This window comes from Haematobia irritans, chromosome 2 (assembly GCF_050003625.1).
Source record: "Haematobia irritans isolate KBUSLIRL chromosome 2, ASM5000362v1, whole genome shotgun sequence".
In the NCBI taxonomy this organism is placed as follows: domain Eukaryota; kingdom Metazoa; phylum Arthropoda; class Insecta; order Diptera; family Muscidae; genus Haematobia; species Haematobia irritans.
Genome location: NC_134398.1, coordinates 152349350 through 152366752, shown reverse-complemented (window position 1 = coordinate 152366752; position 17403 = coordinate 152349350). Strand labels below are relative to the sequence as shown.

General features: G+C 33.7%; 1 protein-coding gene across 4 annotated transcripts in view; it reads left to right on the top strand.

The window, feature by feature from the left end:
• Positions 1-17403, top strand: part of Tep3 (Thioester-containing protein 3) — a 46253-nt gene that overhangs the window by 13593 nt on the left and 15257 nt on the right. For all 4 annotated transcript variants that reach the window (XM_075296652.1, XM_075296650.1, XM_075296651.1 and 1 more), the window contains exons 3-10: positions 6668-6845; positions 7056-7534; positions 7611-7941; positions 12479-12667; positions 12738-12832; positions 13568-13679; positions 13746-13892; positions 13958-14081. In XM_075296652.1, coding sequence (XP_075152767.1) covers positions 6668-6845; positions 7056-7534; positions 7611-7941; positions 12479-12667; positions 12738-12832; positions 13568-13679; positions 13746-13892; positions 13958-14081 — 1655 coding nt within the window. The remainder of the gene's footprint in view (positions 1-6667; positions 6846-7055; positions 7535-7610; positions 7942-12478; positions 12668-12737; positions 12833-13567; positions 13680-13745; positions 13893-13957; positions 14082-17403) is intronic.

Below are 17403 nucleotides of genomic sequence, written 5' to 3'. Positions count from 1 at the left end.
TAAACAGAAACAAGTATAAACGGCCGTAAGTTCGGCCAGGCCGAATCTTATGTACCCTCCACCATAGATTGCGTAGAAACTTCTACGAAAGACTGTCATCCACAATCGAATTACTTGGGTTGTGGTATCTTAAATCGTTTTCTAAATTGTGAGTTAGTCCATACGTGGTATAAAGTATGTGTAGGGAAGCCTACAAATAATTACGAATCGATATGGGGGTCGCTTATATGGGGGCTATATACAATTATTGATATGGACCAATTTTTGTGTGATTGGGGATCGATTTATCTGAAGGCTATACATAACTATAGACCGATATGGACCTAGCTAGACATGGTTGTTAACGGCCATATACTAGCACAATGTACCAAATTTCAACTGACTCGGATGAAATTTGCTCCTCCAAGAGGCTCCAAAACCAAATCTCGGGATCGGTTTATATGGGGGCTATATATGATTATGGACTCATATGGACCACTTTTGGCATGGTTGTTAAATATCATATACTACCACCACGTACAAAATTTCAACCGGATCGGATGAATTTTGCTTCTCCAAAAGGCACCGCAGGTCAAATCTGGGGATCGGTTTATATGGGTGCTATATATAATTATGGACTGATATGAACCAATTCCTGTATGGTTGTTGGATACCATATTCTAACATCACGTACCAAATTTCAACCGAATCGGATGAATTTTGCTCTTCCAAGGGGCTCCGGAGGTCAAATCTGGGGATCGGTTTATATGGGGGCTATATATAATTATGGACCGATATCGACCAATTTTTGCATGGGAGTTTGAGGCCATATATTAACACCACGTACCAAATTTCAACTGAATCAGATGAATTTTGGTCTTCCAAGAGGATCCGAAGGTAAAATCTGGTGATCGGTTTATATGGGGGCTATATATAATTATGGACCGATGTGGACCAATTTTTGCATGGTTGTTAGAGACCATATACTAATACCATGTACCAAATTTCAGCCGGATCGGATGAAATTTGCTTCTCTTAGAGGCCTCGCAAGCCAAATCGGGGGATCAGTTTATATGGGGGCTACATATAATTATGGACCGATGTGGACCAATTTTTACATGGTTATTAGAGACCATATACTAACACCATGTACCAAATTTCAGCCGGATCGGATGAAATTTGCTTCTCTTAGAGGCCTCGCAAGCCAAATCGGGGGATCGGTTAATATGGGGGCTATATATAATTATGGACCGATGTGGACCAATTTTTGCATGGTTGTTAGAGACCATATACCAACACCATGTACCAAATTTCAGCCGGATCGATAACAACTACTTGTGCCAAGTTTCAAGTCGATAGCTTGTTTCGTTCGGAAGTTAGCGTGATTTCAACAGACGGACGGACATGCTCAGATCGACTCAATTTTCACCACGACCCAAAATATATATACTTTATGAGGTCTTAGAGCAATATTTCGATGTGTTACAAACGGAATGACAAAGTTAATATACCCCCCATCCTATGGTGGAGGGTATAAAAAGTGGAAACTTCCATCTCTGTTATGAACACATGTTTAATTTTGTTTCGATCTGGCAACTCCTTCATATAGAAACAGGTGTTCAAAAAAGACGCATCCGCAATTTTTTAACAATGGAAAAATTAGAAATGCGTGCTGTCATTAAATATTTACATCAAAAAGTTTTATCGGGACAAGAAATTCATAATGATATGGTGAATGTGTTAGGTGAAAGTGCTCCTTCATATGCAACAGTAAAAAATTGGGTTGCTGAATTTAAACGTGGTCGTACAAGCATTGAAGATGAACCACGTAATGGACGTCCAAAAACAGCAACAACAACAGCACTTGTAGTCAAAGTGCATGATATGGTATTAAATGATCGACGAATAAAAGTGCGTGAAATTGCTAATATCATGGGCATCTCAAATGATGAAAAAGCAGTCGATCAAAAATTGCATAAGAATGAACACTTCTCAAGCTTGTTTGGATCGTTTTAAGCGAAATAAAATGGATTTTAAGCGTCGTTTCATAACTGTTGATGAGACATGGATCCACCGCTATACTCAAGAGACAAAAGAACAATCCAAACAATGGACTGAAGCTGGAGGAAGTGCCCCAAAAAGGCAAAAACAATTCAATCGGCTGGTAAGGTTATGGCAACGGTTTTTTGGGACTTCAACAATAAATTCAGAGTACTATTGCAAATTTGTTGGATCAATTAAATTTACAAATTCGAGAAAAACGTCCTGGCTTACAACACAAAAAAATAATTTTTCATCAAGACAAAGCACCAGCGCACAAGAGTGTTTTAACAATGGCTGAAATCAACGAATTAAAGTACGAGTTGCTTGACCACCCACCTTATTCTCCTGATTTAGATCCCAGTGACTTTTACTTGATCCCAAATCTAAAAAAAAATCCTTGCTGGCAAGCGTTTTACCTCAAATGAAGATGCAATTACAGTTGTAAACCACTATTTTGATGACCTTGAGGAAAACTATTTTAATCAAGGGATATAACTGCTAGAAAAGCGTTGGACTAAGTGTATTGAAGTTTCGGGAGATTATATTGAAAAATAAAAATATTTTTGAAAAACTAACTATTCTCTTTCATTGATAGGGTAAGAAGTTTCCGAACCGTCCTCGTATACTCCCAAACATATTCTGCTTCAAGGATATATATTTTCCGAATTTGTTCAACAAAATATTTGAAGGTCCAGTTTTTAAGCATTCGTTTGTTTGCAGCAAAATTCAAACATATATATGTTTGTACTTTATATGAATACTACAACTCAATATATTTATTATTGAATAATATTACTATTATTATTTGAATATTTGTATACAAAATATGTAAGTCGATAAGAAATTATGACATCAGCACAAACAATTTTTTGTTTGAGAACATATTACAGAGCCGATTTTTTAGGGTGTATGTAAATAATGTTAGACGTCAGATGTCTTTTATCCGCCGACATCTTGCTATGCTCCCATACCATAATTTTTCAAATTACATGGAAATTAAATGGAAAAATGATTCAACTTAAAATTCCAGTTATATCAATCTCCACGTTCCAGCATACCACTATGATAATTGAAATGGTTCCGAATTAAAGTTTTTATACCTTTCATCACTACTGTGGTACAGGATATAACAAGTTTCTGTAGTAACGCCAAGAAGGAGTAGTCTGAGATCCATCGTTTAGTATACCGATTGTCTTAGAATTAAATTCTGTATCGATTTGGCGATGTTCGTCTGTCGTTCTGGGTTATTTAGATTCTATAAGGAATCTTAAATTTCCCGCCAAAACCTTCATGGACATCGTGGAATATATGGACTATTATACCAGATAGATAACACGATTTACACTAATATGATCGCAGAGGCCAAAGTTGTACTCCGATTTACGTGAAATTTTGAACAGGGAGTAGAATTAACATTCTTACTGGGTTTCTCAAATTTTGTTGAAATTTACCCTCATGTTAGCTTGAAGTTTTGCACAAGGAATATGCTTAAGAGTATAGTCAAATGTGCTAAATTTTATTGAAATCGGTTCAGATTTAGATATAGTTTGCCCGATTTACACTCATATAACAACAGAGGCCAAAGTTTTAATCCGATTTACTTGAAACTTTGCACAGGGAGTAGAATTAAGTTTCTGGATATACATGCCAATTTTGATTGAAATCGATTCAGATTTAGATATAACTCCCATATATATCTTTCGCCCGATATCTACTAATATGGCCCCAGAAGCCAGAATTTCATCTTGATTTACTTTAAATTTTGTACAAGGACTGCAATTGATATTATCGCAAAGTGTGCCGAATTTGTATGAAATCGGTTCAGATTTTGATATAGCTCCCATATATATCTTTCGCCCGATATGCTTTTATATGGCTCAAGAAGCCAGAGTTTTGCCCTAATTTGCTGTAAATTGTACACAAGGAGTAAAATTAATATTGTAGCTAAGTATGCCAAATTTGGTTGAAATCGATTCAGATTTAAATATAGCCCCTATATACAGTGAGTCACAGTGAAAATGGCCCACCCACACAAATTTAGTTGTTAGAATGAAAACCTCATTTTCTTGCAAATATATATTTCAATTTCTTTTATTTTCTTAAAATATAGATAAATACAAACTAAATATAATATTAGAAAGACCGTAAAATTCTATCAATTCATAAAACAAAAATGTTTTTAAGGAAAATATTTAGTGGAAAATCCTTTTTGTTTAATGACTGATTTTAAGCGTAATGGCATGGATTCTACCAATTTTGTTGTGTAAGAAGGGCTTATTTTTTGCCATTCTTCCACTAATGCTCTCTTCAAGTCTTCCTTGCAGGATATATGATATTTTCGAATTTCCACTTCAAGTTTATACCACAAATTTTCTATTATATTTAAGTCCGGAGACTGGGCTGGAGTTTTTATGACACGCGGACAATTATAAAGCAGCTACTCTTTTACAACATGAGCTGTATGTTTTGGGTCGTTGTCTTGGTAAAAATGAAATCAGCTACCAATGTCCAGCTTTTCCGCACTTTGCTTCAAATTATCTTTCAAAATAGACAGATATTGCATCTTGTCCATGTTGCCTTCAATAAAAATGAGATTTCCAACACCCGCAGCAGAGCAAGAACCCAAAACCATCACATGCCCTCCGCCGTGTTTAACAGTTGGCCGTAAATGCTTTGGGTGCAGTTCTTCGTTTGCTTTTCTCCACACATTTCTTCTACCATCTGACTCAAAACGGTTGAATTTCGACTCATCTACGAACAGAACATCTTTCCAAAACGAAAATTCCTTTGCTGTATACGCATGGGCAAATAGTAATCGGTCTCTCTTATCCTTAGCACTTACGAACGGTTTCTTTCTTGCGATTCGTCCATGTAATCCTGATCTGTGGAGAACTTGGAGATGTTTGGCCACCAAATCTCGAATATTTGGAGTACTTAGTTTGGAGTTAGATCGACATTTATTTACTATCCATCGTTCATCTCGTCAGAAAACAGTTTTTTTGAACTGGATCTCGGCTTATCAATGATCCGATTTTCATCGGTATACCTTTTAATTATATTTTTAATGGTTCCACGAGGGACTTGAACCATTTCTGCAATTCGCCTTTGTATTACGCCGTTTTTAAAATGATTTATTATTAAATTTCGCATCTCAAACGAAGTGTGAGGTCCTATTTTTCGATTGTTTTATCTTTTTTTTAAGAAAACTTGTAAGAACTTCTAATATATACACGCTCACAAAAAATCGCTTCTGTAACATATACTCCCAAACATATTTTGCTTCAAGCATATACATTTTTGGGTATTGCCCAAACATTTATATGTTTGATCGCTACCAATATATAATATGCATATTGGTCTAAACAATATATGTTTGGGTAGTCTAAGTTCCAAACATTTTGTATTTTTGCATCCAAATTCAATAATGTTGTCTTCCAAAAAACAATATGTTATTATGTGACCATATAATATGTTTGGAAGCATTTTGCACCCAAAAATATTATATGCTTAAAAAAAATTCTTCCAAACAATATTGTGCTCAAAATTTTATTTATTTATTTATATATTTACAATCATAATGAATTATGAAAATAAACAGGTAATATAGGTGCTAACAACATAGGTTTTCGACCTGAATGTTTTTAGTTCTTAGCACCTTTTCTGTAATACAAACATTGTAGAAGAAATTATTCAATTTTATAACTTTTTTTATTTTAATTTTACCTTTTGCCGGACGGGGATTCGAACAGCGGACCACACAGTTTGTAAGGATCAAAGAAGTAGCTGATCAATTGCCCAAGGAAAAATAAAATGTTAATTTTGTAATAACAAGCAACAACCACCAACTTAATTCAATATCGCTCCCTGTTAAATAGCGCTCCAAGCTACTAAACACATATATGTTTATAGGCTATTTCTAAATTAATATATGTTTGCATCCAAGCATATTATATTTACAAACATTTTATGTCCCAAACATAATATGTTCTAACATATTAACATATATGTCCCAAACATGTTATGCTAGTTTATGAACATTATATGCTTGCACTCAAAAATATTGTGTTTAAAAATTTGTGTTCCAAACATATAATGTTTATAGCCAAACATATGAAAAACAGTCTTTTTCATCCGTGTAGCTATCGACCGATAAATCGTAAATACACTTTTTCGAAGTTGCCTAAAAATTGATTCAGATTTAAATGTTTCCCATATTTTTAATAACATTGTGTTCCACCCGAGGGCATTAGCCGACATAAATTTTAAACCTACAGTTTTTTTTAGAAATTTAAAAAATTTTGTCCACATCGAGTCAAAATCTCGATATCTCGTTTACATCGACAATCACCAATTGAACTTTACTGTTCAGGAATGTTACATTATTTACCTATTTTCGCTGCATAGTTTTAGGCGGTTAGGTAGCACATAAATGTAAAAAGTATCCGTGCTTTAAAAAGGTGGCATATTTGCCACTAATGTGGCCCAAAGGTATCACTGGTTTCACATAGAGAACGATTGAAAAAAAAAATAAATTCAAGGCAAAACTTGTAGACCTTTCAAATAAAAGTAATAAACTATTTGTTCCAATTAATAAAAATGACCTCTAAATTAAATTTGAATAATATTTCTTTGTTTGTAATTTCAGATTATATTCCATTATTGCACCAAATACATTAAGACCTAATACACAATACCATGTAGCCGTAAGCATACATAAATCACCAGAGCCAGTTCGAGTAAAAGTGGGCATAATTGGAAGTAAATACAGTGATTTTAAAACAACAGAAGTTCGACCATTTTCTACAGAGATGATACATTTCGATGTAAGATCCAATCTAAATTTGATATATTAACAATTGAGCCAACTTTCGTTAACATAACATAACATTGGTCGTTATTATAAGCAATTGCCTTAATGAGAATATTTCGCTATATCAATGCAAACATTTCGTTGGCTCATTTTTATTAAAATTTTCTTTGTGTATATGTTAAGATACAATAGTCGTTATCCTTAAATTATTTCTTGTTTCCAGATACCAGCCCTGAAAAGTGATCGCTATAATCTCACTGCAGAAGGTCTCACCGGTATTCGTTTTACCAATGAAACGCAATTACATTTCGATCCCCATCAGTTTACTGTTATGGTGCAAACGGACAAAGCCATCTATAAACCTCAAGATATAGTTCACTATCGTGTTCTTTTGATGGATGCCAATTTGAAGCCGGTGAATAATTATGGACGTGTCCATATTACCGTACGTGACAGTGGTGATAATGTAATACGAAATTATCGTGATGTCAAATTAACCAGCGGTGTATATTCGAACGATTTAAAACTTTCCGACTATCCGAAATTAGGTGAATGGTCTGTGGAAGTGGAGGTAATGGATGAGATCTATAAACGATCATTTGAAGTTGTCGAATATATACTACCAAAATTTGTGGTAGATATCGATACGGATAAACATGTGATCTACAAAGATGGTAAAATAAGAGCAACCGTAAGGGCTTAGTAAGTTTTTGTTTTTTTCTGTTATTTAGACTATCGATTGTTATAACTCCTTTTTCTTTTTCCTTTATTCTTATAGCTATGATTTTGGTAAACCTATTGTGGGTGAGGCCACTCTCTCCATTTATCCCACATTCTTTGGTTCGCTACAGCCATTTGTCAATGATTTGATTACTCGTAAAGTTGTACCCATAGATGGTAGTGCTTATTTTGAATTCGATATTAGAGATGAACTCAAACTGAAGGAAGACTATGAACGTGAATATCTTTTGGATGCTTTAGTTGAGGAAACCTCAACAAGCTCTGTTCAAAATTTCTCAACTGTGATAACAGTACATCTTGATCCATATCGCATAGAGGCTACAAAATTGCCAAAAAATTATATTCCAGGAGTACCATTTGAAGTATCGGTAAGTGTGATGGTCATTAGGTAAAACTTATTATCAGGGTTGGACTGTCGCAAACTGATTTTTTTTTTCAAATTTAATTGGTCGTTAACACTTTCTAATGGACTTTGAGAGAAATAAGCTGAAAAAATTAATTAATTAAAATTTGTTTCCTATAATCAAGTAGGCAAAACTTAAATTTAAGGGAGAATTGTGTCTTAAATGTACCCTTACTTCAATTGTTGATCTACATCTTCGATACCATCTCAAATCCTTAAAATTTGTTGGGTGTCTATATATGCCCATAGAAGGAATATGATCACCTCAAACATATTTTAAGAGCAAAATGTTATTTTTGGGTGGTGACCATGTAACATGGTTTTCGCAACCATGTTATTTTCTCGGAAATCATGTATCTGATTTCGGCAAGCAGGTTATATTTGACGAGAAAATAAAATTTTAGTGACAAACATGTTACATGGTCACCATACAAAAATAACATTTTGCTCTTAAACTATGTTTGAGGTGATAATATTCCTTCTCTGCGTGTATATAAAGATTTATGTTCCCATACACATACAGTGAGCGTCAAAAAAAAATGTACGTACGAGTTTGTTTCACAATAGTTTTAATTGCCGTCTTTACAGCTACGATTTTATAAAATATTATTTGGCTTAGCTATGGGGTATTTAAGTCTATACTTACACTTAAAATCAAAAACGAAAAACTTAACACTGTAAAACTCTTAATTAAAACAAAACCCTTTTTGACGCTCACTGTATATTTAAATCTGACCCAATTTGGACAAAATTTCTAGACTTAACATTTAAATCAGCTAATGTCCTGGGGTGAACATAGTGGTCATATGAGGGAAAATCGTGAGAAAGATATAACAGGTTGGCTGATAAGTCCCCGGTCGCTAGTATTAAATGCATATTATTTTTATATAGTACCAACCTTCAAATGATTCGTGTCAAAATTTGACATCTGTAAGTCAATTAGTTTGTGAGATAGAGCGTCTTTTGTGAAGCAACTTTTGTTATTGTGAAAAAAATGGAAAAAAAGGAATTTCGTGTTTTGATAAAATACTGTTCTCTGAAGGGAAAAAATACGGTGGAAGCAAAAACTTGGCTTGATAAGGAGTTTCCGGACTCTGCCCCAGGGAAATCAACAATAATTGATTGGTATGCAAAATTCAAGCGTGGTGAAATGAGTACGGAGGACGGTGAACGCAGGGGACGTCCGAAAGAGGTGGTTACCGACGAAAACATCAAAAAAATCCACAAAATGATTTTGAATGACCGTAAAATGAAGTTGATCGAGATAGCAGAGGCCTTAAAGATATCAAAGGAACGTGTTGGTCATATCATTCATCAATATTTGGATATGCGGAAGCTCTGTGCAAAATGGGTGCCGCGCGAGCTCACATTTGACCAAAAACAACAACGTGTTGATGATTCTGAGCGGTGTTTGCAGCTGTTAACTCGTAATACACCCGAGGTTTTCCGTCGATATGTGACAATGGATGAAACATGGCTCCATCGCTACACTCCTGAGTCCAATCGACAGTCGGCCGAGTGGACAGCGACCGGTGAACCGTCTCCGAAGCGTGGAAAGACTCAAAAGTCCACTGGCAAAGTAATGGCCTCTGTTTTTTGGGATGCGCATGGAATAATTTTTATCGATTATCTTGAGAAGGGAAAAACCATCAACAGTGACTATTATATGGCATTATTGGAGCGTTTGAAGGTCGAAAGCGTGGCAAAACGGCCCCATATGAAGAAGAAAAAAGTGTTGTTCCACCAAAACAACGCACCGTGCCACAAGTCATTGAGAACGATGGCAAAAATTCATGAATTGGGCTTCGAATTGCTTCCCCACCCACCGTATTCTCCAGATCTGGCCCCCCAGCGACTTTTTCTAGTTCTCAGACCTCAAAGGATGCCCGCATGCTGCAATGAACAGGTGATCGCCGAAACTGAAGCCTATTTTGAGGCAAAACCGAAGGAGTACTACCAAAATGGTATCAAAAAATTGGAAGGTCGTTATAATCATTGTATCGCTCTTGAAGGAAACTATGTTGAATAATAAAAACGAATTTTGACAACAACAAAATGTGTTTTTCTTTGTTAGACCGGGGACTTATCAGCCAACCTGTTACAATTATGAACCGATATTGTCCAATTTTTGTGTGATTTAGGATCGGTTTATACGGGGGCTATATATAACTATAGACCGATATGGACCAAGTTTGGCATTGTTTTTAGCGGCCATATATTGGCACAATGTACCAAATACCGAATCGGATAAATTTTGCTCCTCAAGAGCCTCCATAGGTCATATGGGGCAATATGTAATTATGGACCGATATGATTAAATTTTGCATGGTTGTTAGAGACCATATACTAAAACCACATACCAAATTTCAAGCGGATCGGATGAAATTTGCTTGTCTAAGAGGCTCCGCAAGCCAAATCTGGGGGTCGGTTTATATGGGGGTTACATATAATTATGGACTGATATGGACCAATTTTTGCATGCATAACGACTTGTGCCAAGTTTCAGGTCGATAGCTAGTTTCATTCGGAAGTTAGCGTGATGCTTAGATCGACTCAGAATTTCACCACGATCCAGAATATATATATACTTTATGGGGTTTTAGAGCAATATTTCGATGAGTTACAAACGGAATGACAAATTTATCCTATATAACCATGCCCGGTTCCAAAGATTTTGTCTTTATACTAATGAGTGGAGAAATGAAGTAAGGACACATTTAAGACATAATTATCTTTTAAATTTGAGTACTTGGTTTTAGTAATCAAATTTTAATTTTTCGTTTTCACCTTTATTCTTCAAATGCTATCAAAGTTCATTAAAACGTGTTAACGGCAACTTTAATTTCCAAATTCAGACTCGACTTGAAGCCGAACGAAAAATCCCAAAATTGTAAAATTCCAAATGTGAACTAAGAAAACTAAACCATGTCCGTCTGTTCGTCTGTCCGTGAACACATTTTTGTAATCACAGTCTAGGTCGCAATTTTAGTCCAATCGACTTCAAATTTGGCACAAGTATGTGTTTTGGCTCAGAATAGAAAACTATTGATTTTAGAAGAAATCGGTTCAGATTTAGATATAGCTCCGACATATATTTAGCCCGATATGGACTTATATGGCCCCAGAAGCCAGAGTTTTACCCTAATTTGCTTAAAATTGTGCACAAGAAGAACAATTAGTACTATAGTTAAATGTGCCAAATTTTATTGAAACCGGTTCAGATTTAGATATAGCTCCCATATATATCTTTCGCCCGATATGGACTAATGCGGTCACAGAAGTCAGAGTTTTACCCCAATTTGGCTGATATTTTGCACTAGGAGTATAATTAGTAGTGTAGTCAAGTGTGCAAATCGGTTCAGATTTAGATATAGCTCCCATATATATCGTTCGCCCGATTGACACTCATATGACCAGAGTGGGCAATCTTTTAATCCGATTTAATTGAAAATTTGCACAGGGAATACAATTAGCATTGTAGCTATGACCGCCAAATTTGGTTGAAATCGGTTCAGATTTAGATATAGCTCCCATATATAGATTTCGCCCGATTTACACTCATATGACCACAGAGGCCAATTTTTTGCTCCGATTTAGTTGAAATTTTGTACAGGGAGTAGAATTAGCATTGTAGCTATGCGTGCCAAATTTGGTTGAAATCGGTTCAAATTTAGATATATCTCCCATATACATGTTTTTCTGATTTCGACAAAAATGGTCAAAATACCAACATTTTCCTTGTAAAATCGCCACTGCTTAGTCGAAAAGTTGTACAAATGACTCTAATTTTCCTAAACTTCGAATACATATATATCGAGCGATAAATCATAAATAAACTTTTGCGAAGTTTCCTTAAAATTGCTTCAGATTTAAATGTTTCCCATATTTTTTTACTAAAATTGTGTTCCACCCTAGTGCATTAGCCAACTTAAATTTTGAGTCTATAGATTTTGTAGAAGTCTATCAAATTCTGTCCAGATCGAGTGATATTTAAATGTATGTATTTGGGACATACATTTATATATAGCCCCCAACACATTTGACGGATGTGATATGGTATCGAAAATTTAGATCTACAAAGTGGTGCAGGGTATAATATAGTCGACCCCGCCCGACTTTAGACTTTCCTTACTTGTTTTATATAAAAAATGTTTTTCTTTCCATTAAAGAAAAATTTCCTTAAACAAATACCTATGAAATTAATAGAGGTAGGCAAATTTCAATGATTCGAGTCGTAAAAATATTATCGGCAATTTTTTTTTTATTTTAAAGTAATTTGTCGTAATACCTCATTCACATTACACTTTGTAAATTCACTTTAACTAGAATTCAACTGTTATTTGCTTTATAAAAAAGGCATTTCAAATCCACTTTTAGTAGATTCCGAGCCCAATGTGAATGAGGTATAAAAATGTCCTAAAATTTTGGAATGATTATGCATTCATATTAGGTCAATATTTTTCTTATTTTTATTATTTTTGAAAATTATTTTCTATCCCTAGGCCAAAGTATTACGGAATGATGGTGCTATGATGAAAGACTTTAAAACCGATCTTACGGCATACTTGACCAATGCCTATGGTAGCAGCGAAATGTACAATAAAACCACCTACACGTTGGATGGTCGAGGTGAAGCACGATTTAAATTTACAGTTCCAGTTGGCGACAAAGATGAATATCATTCCATTATAGTAAGTTAATAATTATAAATTAGCATGATAATAAATATTTCTAATAGATATATATGTTATTATTCGATAGGTCGATTACCAAGGTATCATTACGGATATTGGTAAAGTTCCACGCAAGCATTTGCATAGTAAAAACTTTTTAACCGCTAAAGTTTTAAATGAAAAGTAAGTCTTACTTTATTGACTCAGTGAAATTGATCATCAATATGTAATGGTCATTTTCTGGATCAGAAGCAATGATGTTTTAAAATAATTATATTCCCGATATTCGGAATCGCAAGAAATTATTGTTCTTATAATGAACAAATCGGTCTATATGTGGTAATGAAAATATTCATTTTGGATCCGGAAGTGGTGCAAAATTGACGCAGAAGCGATGAATTTAACATGGGTTTGTCATAGGACGGAAGTCCTCCATTTCAACAGTCGTTACACTGAATTTGCATCACTTTTTTAGGTGTGCTCCGAATTCAATGTTTTGGATGTAAATTAAAAAATTCTGTAATATTTTGGCAAATAAATAATTTTTATATATTTTTTTTATAATTTTTAATGGATTCTAACGCTTGTCGGAAACGTTTAACATCAAATATTTTTAAAAATGCACAATTTTTTCAGATTGGATTTAGCATTTTTTTTTCGACAAAATTTAAATGATATGTACCAAGTTTAAAGTTGTGCCTTTGGAAGAACTTCCAAATTTTTTTGCTGGGCGAGTTACATTAAATTTAAATTTAAACTTTTAATTAATGCCAAATTTTAAGTTCATATGGCCTTATGGGGATTAAGAAAATATCTACAACCGAAAATTTTGTAATTTGCGATTCTGAATATTGGAACATGGGATTTTCTCTATATTTTATTGCAAATCATCATTCATTTCATCTCATTCTTTTTCAGACCAATGATAAATCAGGAAATCTCCATTAGTGTACGTTGCAGTGAGCCCATGAAATATTTTGTCTACCAAATTGTGGGTCGTGGTGACATTCTCTTATCGCGTTCCGTCGATGTAAGCTCTTAGGACTCTAGAAACCCTAATAAATTAATTGTAATAATTTTGCATTTCTTTTTAAAGGTTAATGATAATAATTTTCATACATTTAAATTCTTATCCACATTTGCCATGATGCCACGAGCCAAACTTTTGATTTATTTAGTGATAAATGGTGAATTTGTTTATGATGAACAAGTTATTGAATTTGAAGAGAATCTCTTGAATAATGTAAGATGAAATAATAATGCATATATCATATATAACAAGATTTTAATTTTCGTTTTTTGATTTAGGTACAAGTTGAGGCCCCATTAAAGGTGCCCCCAGGCCAAGATATTGATATAACAATTACTTCAAAACCATATAATTATATTGGTCTTATGATAGTAGATCAGAATGCAATAAATATACGTAAAGGTGAGTTATAGTAAAGTTATGTAGTATTTTCAAATGAAACCTTCTGCAAGTCAGATGAAAATTTTTTCAAAGTTAAATGAAAACTTTGCGTTAGTATAATTTTCGATAGTACACTAGGATTAGTTAGGACCCACGGTTGCCACTCATGCCAAAAATAATATACTTTTAAGAAAATTTTACGACAAATCTACCAAATTTAAAACAAACAAGTATATACGACCGTAAGTTCGGCCAGGCCGAATATTATGTACCCTCCACCATAGATTGTGTAGAAACTTCTACGAAAGACTGTCATCCACAATCGAATTACTTGGGTTGTGGTATCTTAAAACTTCTTAACATCGTTTTCTAAATTGTGAGTTAGTCCATACGTGGTATATATTAGACAAAAAAGTTATGTATAGGTTAGGTTAGGTTAGGTGGCAGCCCGATGTATCAGGCTCACTTAGACTATTCAGTCCATTGTGATACCACATTGGTGAACTTCTCTCTTATCACTGAGTGCTGCCCGATTCCATGTTAGGCTCAATGACAAGGGACCTCCATTTTATAGCCAAGTCCGAACGGCGTTCCAAATTGCACTTAAACCACTTAGAGAAGCTTTGAAATACTTAGAAATGTCACCAGCATTACTGAGGTGGGATAATCCACCGCTGAAAAACTTTTTGGTGTTCGGTCGAAGCAGGAATAGAACCCACGACCTTGTGTATGCAAGACGGGCATGCTAACCATTGCACCACGGTGGCTCCCGTGTCTATGTATAGGGAAGTCTACAAATAATTACGAATCGATATGGACTTTTTGCACGATACGTAGAGAGCCAGAATTGAAATATGGGGGTCGCTTATATGGGGGCTATATACAATTATGAACTTGATATGGACCAATTTTTGTGTGATTGGGGATCGATTTATCTGAGGGCTATAACTTTACTCGTACCAGGACTGATTTATGGCTGTGAATTTTTTGCTAATTGTGACTCGGGGAGTCTACGGAGGTTAAATGTTGCCTCCAATAGCATCATCCGTTATGTGTATGGACTGAATAGGCGACAACGGGTCGCACATCTAGCGAATTCTCTGTATGTTTTCAGTTTTCAGACTCTCCTCAATTCAAAGGCTTTGATATTTTTGCAGAAACTTATAGTAAAACGGACACCGGATAACTTGTATTACAAATTGAGATTCGCAAGATCAACCAGAGGAAGAAAAATAATACCATTTAGGCGTCGATGTCTTGTTTCCGAATGGCATTTATTTATCAGTACAATACGTCTTTGGAACACATTACCGAGCAACATACAAAGCATCAGCAACCCCTTTATTTTTAAAAAGCGAATACTACAATTGTATCGGAATTAATTTACATCTATCTTCTCCTTCATAAACTTCTATTTACATACTATCACGTCTTTGCATTTAAATGTTAAATTTTTCTTCGATATTATTATAAATACTAATAACATATTACTTTTCAAAAATTATTTATTATATAAATTATTAATATTTAAAAGAAATGTTTTTCCTCAATTTTTTTATAAAATTTCCCATAATATGAATTATTGTAATCCTAATTTCAACTGAATCAGATGAATTTTGGTCTTCCAAGAGGCTCCGGAGGTGAAATCTGGTGATCGGTTTATATGGGGCTATATATAATTATGGACCGATGTAGGCCAATTTTTGCATGGTTGTTAGGGACCATATACCAACACCATGTACCAAATTTCAGCCGGATCGGATGAAATTTGCTTCTCTTAGAGGCTCCGCAAGCAATTCGGGTCCGTTTATATTTGCAATACCATCCGACCTACATCAATAACAACTACTTGTGCCAAGTTTCAAGTCGATAGCTTGTTTCGTCCGGAAGTTTGCGTGATTTCAACAGACGGACGGACATGCTCAGATCGACTCAGAATTTCACCACGACCCAGAATATATATACTTTATGGGGTCTTAGAGCAATATTTCGATGTGTTACAAACGGAATGACAAAGTTAATATACCCCCCATTCTATGGTGGATGGTATAAAAAGGTTTCTGAAAATTTACAAAATTTTATTTCTATAGAAAATTTTGTCAAATTGTATTTCAATATTTTTTTATTTTTTTCAAAAATTTTATTTCTATAGAAAATTTTCTAAAAATTTTATTTCAATAGAAAATTTCTCAAAAAATTTATTTCTATAGAAAAAATTCTCAAATATTTTATTTCTATAGAAAATTTTCTCAACAATTGTATTTCAATAGAATGAAGAGGAAGAACGCTCAAAAACAAACCCAGCCAACTGCAATCAAATCGATGATTTGACGGTGGCAAAAGGAAAAGAAATATGCTTGCAAATTTGTTTAGGCAGTACCGACTATCAAAACCATTTTTCGGGAGGTTCAAGTGTAGTTCACTTTGGGTTGAGTGAATTACCCGAATTTATTCCGATAATTTGTTGATAGTTTTGCTGCAAGTAGAGGATGCTGATGTGGAATGTGGTAATTCCGAAACAGTTTTACATACAACCATCTTGCAGTCTATAGGGCTTTGCCCAAATAAATTTGACAAACATATTTTTCCTCTGTTGTTATTTCTATAGAAAATGTTCTCAAAATTATTATTTCTATAAAAAAATCTCAAATCTTTTATTTCTATAGAAAATTTTCTACAAATTTTATTTCTATAAAAAATGTTCTCAAAATTTTTATTTCTATAGAAAATTTTCTCAAAGATTTTATTTTTATAAATAAATTTCTCAAAAATGTAATTTCTATAGAAAATTTTCTCGAAAATTGTATTTATATAAAAAAAATATCCAAAAATTTTATTTCTATAGAAATTTTTCTCAAAGATTTTAATTCTATAGAAAATTTTATGAAAAATTGTATTTCTATGGAAAATTTTATTTCTATAGAAACTTTTCTCAACATTTTTATTTCGTTAAAAAATTTCTCACAAATTTTATTTCTGTAGAAAATTTTCTCAAAAATTTTATTTCAATAGAAAATTTTTTCAAAAATTTTATTTGTATAAAAAATTTGCTCAAAAATGTTATTTCTATAGAACATTTTCTCAAAAATTTTATTTCAATAGAAAATTGTTTTCAACGATTTTATTTCTACAAAAAAAATTCTCAAACATTTTATTTCTCAAAATTTGTTCTTAAAAATTTAGTTTCTATAGACAATTTTAGAAAATTTTATTTCTATAGAAATTTCTCAAAGACTTTATTTCTATAAAAAAATTGCTCAAACATTTTTTTTTTCTCAAAAATTTTATTTCTATAGAAAATTTTCTCAAAAATTGTATTTCAATAGTACATTTTCTCAAAAAT